Source organism: Garra rufa, chromosome 1 (assembly GCF_049309525.1).
Source record: "Garra rufa chromosome 1, GarRuf1.0, whole genome shotgun sequence".
NCBI lineage: Eukaryota > Metazoa > Chordata > Actinopteri > Cypriniformes > Cyprinidae > Garra > Garra rufa.
Window position 1 is genome coordinate 29478172 of NC_133361.1, and position 6275 is coordinate 29484446.

Genomic DNA, 6275 nt, shown 5'->3' on the forward strand with positions numbered 1-6275 from the left:
GTTTTACAATTTAATATTAATTATGAACACACTGGTTTGTAGTGCAAACAGTTTTACCATTTACTGCATGATAGTGGATAATGAACTGCAAGTCTCAGCCATAGGCTTACTTCCATGTTAAAGAAAGGTGGATAGAGCACATTTTTATACATTTTGAAGTAGATGGCACTGTTACAATTACACTGTTATAATTTATGTTGTAGTTTAATTTAATAAACAACATGTATTTTAATTGTCATACATTTTTGTCAAATAGGGGTCTTTACACAAAACAATAAAGTATTTTGTATTTCAGGGACGAATAGGCCTTGTAAATGTATTTATTTCATATGTGTATTAAGCATTGCAACGTATAATTGTTGCTAATTATTATGTTTACATCAATTTTAAAATATATTAATATATACTATAGATATATGAATAAACGAAAGGTATAGCTACACATGGAGATTGCATCATCACATGCAAGTATTATCCGTCGTGTTTGATTTGTATCGAATTTTGTGAACGAATTTAGACGAGTGAAGCGAACTTCTCCAGATAGGCCTACTAAGTGTGTAAGATGAAGTGTACACTGCGTAGGAACCTTCTGAATGGATCAGACCACGTGACCGGAAGTCTTGTTTCTAGTGGGAACGCGCGAATGTTGCACGAATTGACAGCTCGGCGGTACGTTAAAAATAGGTATGTAAGAAGTAACACTTTACAACAATGTGATTAATACACATCTGTTTCGGCAAGACTACGACGTTAGTCTTTGAATGGTTCGTTTAATTTGATGTAAGGTCGTATTGAGGATGTTGCGCAACTTAATTTGTGGCTTGCAGTATTTTTGTACATTCGTCCGGTAAGACAAACGCAGGTTTGCATATACACTGGATAAAATTGAGTGCGTTTCCCCAAAGCAGCTATTATCGCAAGTTCTGGAACTGGAAACTGGGACATGCGTGGGATTTCTAAATTGCCTAAAATGTCTGGGTTTTGACTTTGTTTTCATAATGATGTGACATCTACATTATGTATATGCATTGGTTTGACTGTTGTCAAATTGTATTATATAGTGCCTGAATGCTGTTGGTCAAACTGCTTTTCAGTCATTAACCATAGGAAGCATGAAAATGATTGGAAAACAAAGGCAAATCTTGGGCATTTTAAGTAATTTAGAAATCCTGGCTAAGAAGAAGATGATATATGGTCACCCTAGTGAATGGTTCTTTAACACATTTAATGCAGTGAACCTGAAAGCAATATATGAACACCCTGGAAATGTGTGTCAGTACTCAGTAGTGATGAATTTGAGGAATTTTATCAAGAAATGTCTTTTCCAGCTCAAGCGGACATTAAGAAGGATGTCTCGTCAAATGGGAGACAGTCACAAGCGCTTTTTGCAGACCATGATGAGCAACGGCATCATCAGTGCATCTCAGGCCGTGGCACTACACAAACACTGCTGTGAGACCCATGGAGGTATGAAGAAAACACACCGACTGCAATTTAGACAAATTCTGTTGTATCATGTGTTTATGTAGTATTTATTTTGCGCGTAAGGCAAAATGTAAAAACCTAAAGTTAAAAAGCAAAACAATTTCTTTCTTTGGATTTATTACTCCTGTGTCTCAAAACTGGAAATTGTTAATCAGTTGTATATAGGTGTCCTATTTGAATTATGCATCTGTTTTGCCTTTCTAGCACACTACGTGGCTGACAGATTAGATGAGTTCATTAATGTCATCAACGCTCAACTTCAGCCTTTGTTCATGCACATCAGGAAAGGCATGTCTGAAGAAAATGGACTGGAGTATTATGCCTTGGTTAGTTGAAATCTGTTATATGCTATTAATTTGTTAATAATAATATTAGTATTCTATTAATTTTATGTGTTTGGTATAATTTAAGTCAAAACAGGAATGACAATACATCTGTTATTCAGGTAAACGTGACAGAGACGGACATAACAAGAATGGCGTCTGATTATGCAGACAATGAACTGGAATTATTCAGAAAGACGGTAATGTTTATTTACAGCAAATAAATATACAGTGCATTGCAAAAGTATTCATATCCCTACATTTTTGTAAACGTTTTGTCTTATGTTAAACTGTTTTAAATTACTCCCCCCCCCCCCACATCATTCTACACTCTATACAGCATAATGACAAAGAAAAAAACAGTTTTTTTTAAATCTTTGCAAATTTATTTAAAATAAAAAAACTTAAATAATTCCATTGCATAAGTATTTATACCCTTATCTGGGATACTTGAAATTTAGCTCAGGAGCATTCATATTGCTTGTAGATGTTACTACACTTTGAGTGAAGTTAACTTGGGTAATGGGTATGATTTGGAAAGGCACACACATCTTAACAGCTAAAAATGCATATCAGAGCAAAAACCAAGAACTGATGTCAGAAGAACTGCCTATAGAGCTCAGATATAGGATTGCACCAAGCCACACATCTGGGAAAGAGTTTATAAAAAATTCTGCTGCATTGAAGGTTCACAGAAGCAAGTAGTCTCTGTTACCTTCAATGTAGTCTCACGTAGCCAGACCTTCAGACTGTCGGCATGTTTATATATGCAGATGGAAGAAACTGACAGAAGGACAAACATCACTGCAACATCTCACTGATCTGGGCTATGTGGTGGTGTGGCCAAACTCAATCCTCTCCTCAGTGAAGACGCATGAAAACCCACTTGGAATTTGCAAAAAACATCTAAAGGACCCTTAGACCATAAGAAACTAGATTCTCTGGTCTGATAAAGCTCAAATCCAAGCATCATGTTTGAAAATAAAAAAAACAGGCACTGCTCATCACCTGCATAGTAGCATCCCAACAGTGAAGTGTGGCAGGGACTGATGGCCTTGTCAGAGTAGAAGAAAAACTCAACGCAGCAAAATATTGTGGTAGCCTTAATGAAAAACCAGTCCAGAGTATTTAGAACCTCAGACTGGGCAGAATATTCATCTTTCAACAGGACAATGACCACAAAGCAAGAGTGGCTTAAAAACAACTCTGAATGTCCTTGAGTGGCCCAGCCATAGTCTGGGCTTGAACCCAATCAAACATTTCTAGAGAAATCTTAAAATGTCTGCCAGCCCTCATCTAAGCTGACAGAGCTTGAGAGGTGAAGAAGTGAGGTGAAGAATGGCAAATGATTGGCAAATGTTGATGTGCAAAGCTTGTTGCATCATACCAAAAAAGACTTGATGCTGTAAATGTGCGTCAACTAAGTATGCGGTTAAGGGTATGATTACTTATGCAATGTACTTATTTCAGTGTTTTAATTTGTAGTACATTTACAAAGTTGAGACAATTCTGTTTTTGCTTTGCCATAATGGTATATGTTGATGTGGAGAAAAACAAAACAAAAAAAAGTAGCCCATAAGGCAGTGACACATAATGTGAAAAAAAATTAAGGGGTATGAATACTTTCGCAAGGCACTGTATACATACATATATACATACAACACAAAAACAGTTATAATCTTTGATAGTCTAAAAGACTATCATATAAAATATGATTTTGTTTTCATAATATGGCTCAACATTTTGTCTCTGCGTTCAGATGGATCTGATTGTAGAGTCCGAGAGTGGTACTGCCTCCTCCACCGATATTTTAAATTGTGCCGACAGCCTCCAGACAAAGAAATTGAAGAAAAAAGAAACTGAGCTTGTCCTAAACAAATTTGTCCAGGACAAATGGTTAAATGAGGTATTCATTTTAAAATTGATCTTTTTCCATGTATTGGACTAAGTTATTATAAACAACTCACTCCCTAGCCACTACCTCCAAAAGCAATTTACATATTTTTTAAATTTGTTATTTTGTTTTGCTGCTTTAGAAAGACGGTGAATACACTCTAAGTGTGCGCTGCATTGTGGAGATGGAACAGTACATGCGCACAATCTACCAAGACCTCATCAAAGTGTGTCATGTCTGCCACAACATTGCCCTGCAGGTAAGACATGAGTTTTAGTTCTCAAGGAAATCCAGGTTTTAGATCTGCATCATGTAATTTTAAAGGAAAAACTCAGCAAAATGTCCTCATTCTGTCACCCTCATGTTGTTTTCTGTTTAGCTTGTTTTATTAGTTTGGCCATTTTCAAACAGATGAAACCGCAAACAACAATTTTTCTTTTACATTTAGTGCCAGATGTGTGAAAACCCAGCCTGTGGAATCAAGGTGCACTTGCCGTGTGTTGCCAGATATTTTAGAGCGCGCAGTGATCCACGTTGCCCGGAATGCAATGAATTCTGGCCTCACGAGATTCCAGGTGAATTGCTTTTCATTAATGTTGCTCTACTGTTTTTAGATTTAATATGAACTATTTGTTTAGTTGTTTACTTCAAAATGTTTTAAATTCCGAAGTTTTCATGTTTCTCTTTTCTAATTTGCAGAAATGCAGCATTCCCAGTCACAGAGTTCACAAAATCTGCCTTCATCATCCAAAGAGAATACTGCCCCCATGCCGTCACGCCGGTCAAGAAGGTCATAGTCTCAAAGCATTTTGACAGTTTATGAGGATTTTTCAAATGCATTCTCTTAGGAGTTTAAAAGTTTTTTACATGCATTTTCTATTAATGAAGAAGGTTCTTTCGGAATTTCACATTATTTTTGTTAGAATTCTAATTCAAGAGCAGAGTTAATGCAAATAAAATTGATTTGCTCTTGTATGAAAACATTAGCTGTCTATGTTGAATCTGAGCATTTTGTACAGTTGCAAGATTAAACTAAAATAAAATTTGAGAAGCACACTGTTCAAATATCTCTTTTCAAAGAAAAAAAAAAAAAGATTACTTCAAGTTATTTCGAAGTGTTGCAACTAAATGTGGGTAACCATATAATTTAGTTCCCTATATACTGTTCCTGTAGCTGATCTGATCATTCTGAGTATGGCAAACCAGGACCACGAGTTCAAGTTATGAAGAAATACATGTACCATTAAATATTAATAGCTTGAATACATTGCTGCTTTGGATAAAATCTTATCATTTACTGTACATTTAATCATTTAGCAGGCACTTTTATCCAAAGCAACTTACAAATGAAGACTGTAGATGAAATTAAACCATCAAAAGAGCAACATTATTTGCAGTAAGTGCTATGACAACTCCTGCTTAGTCTTACGCAGTACATGTAGCAATGTAATAGTTATAAAATAAATGGAAGTAATAGGGTAAGATGGGGGATGATGTTCCCCCTTTGAGAACAATGTACATTTACATTTTAATTTGTAGCTTTTAGATATAAGTTTAGCATGAGCAGTATGATGTTGCATCAGCCATGTCATTAAGGGAAATAAACATTTGCTGATTTAGTTGTTATGGCATAAAATTTAAATTTATTCAAAATTATACTGGGGTAAGATCTCGTACCTAAAATACTAAAACACTAAAAGATATCCATCTGAAATGTACATTTATTCCATGACTTGGTTATATGAATACATAAATATTTAATGAAAATCAAAGATGTCTCAAATTTACATCTAATTCATGGAAATGCTGAATAATAACCCCATCAATTGCAATAAGTAATACATACACAATATTGCCAAAAGTATTGGGACACCCCGTTCTAATGAACAGGTTTGACTACTGTAGTAATTTCCATGGGTACAAATCCTAATGTTTAAGCATATAATGATATTCTAGGGCATTGTGTTGACAGGACCATTTTCTATTCTAACATGACCGTGCCTCTGTGTATATAATAAGACAAGGTTCAAAAAGAAATGACTGATTCAGTCTTTGTGGAAGAACTTGACTGGTCTGCAGAACGCAAAGTCATAATCCCAGCTAAACACCTCTGGAGTGACTTTAAATGCAGACCAAAAAACTCATCACCAAACACCAATGACTTGTACATATGGGTGCAGTAATTTTTGACATTTTCAAAACAGTTGCAACAAAGATGGAAATACAATTTATAAATGCATGAATTGTTTCTATCTTGTTGCCACAGTTTTGGAAGTGCCTTTTTCTGTTCTAAAGAAGTGGGTATCATAATACTTTTTTCCATATAGTGTACTGTATGTACAAATCATTGGTGTTTGGTGATAAGTTTTTGGCTCAAGGTCTGCATTTACAGTCACACCAGAGGTGTTTAGCTTTCTGTAGACCAGTCAAGTTCTTCCACACTGACTGAATCAATCCTTTCTTTTGAGCCTTGCCTTAAACACAAAGGCATTGCCATGTTAGAATTGATGAGGGTCCTGTCCAAACTGTTGCTATAAAATTAGAAAAACACAATCCCCTAGAATATCGTTATA

The 6275-nt window shown here is 35.4% G+C and overlaps 1 protein-coding gene across 1 annotated transcript; it reads left to right on the top strand.

The window, feature by feature from the left end:
• The first annotated feature begins 617 nt into the window (after positions 1–617).
• LOC141342587 (non-structural maintenance of chromosomes element 1 homolog) lies at positions 618–4756 on the top strand. The gene is made up of 8 exons (XM_073847457.1): positions 618–684; positions 1329–1467; positions 1690–1811; positions 1931–2008; positions 3568–3714; positions 3845–3961; positions 4151–4277; positions 4402–4756. Exons 2-8 carry the CDS (start codon positions 1350–1352, stop codon positions 4497–4499), a joined length of 807 nt encoding a protein of 268 aa, XP_073703558.1. The 5' UTR covers positions 618–684; positions 1329–1349; the 3' UTR covers positions 4500–4756.
• Positions 4757–6275: the final 1519 nt, after the last annotated feature.

Coding starts and splice junctions, on each gene's coding strand:
- LOC141342587 (XM_073847457.1), top strand. CDS start 1,350: ATGTCTCGTCAAATGGGAGACAGTCACAAGCGCTTTTTGCAGACCATG. Junction 3,715..3,844: donor AGGACAAATGGTTAAATGAG/GTATTCATTTTA, acceptor TTGCTGCTTTAG/AAAGACGGTGAATACACTCT. Junction 3,962..4,150: donor GCCACAACATTGCCCTGCAG/GTAAGACATGAG, acceptor TTTTACATTTAG/TGCCAGATGTGTGAAAACCC.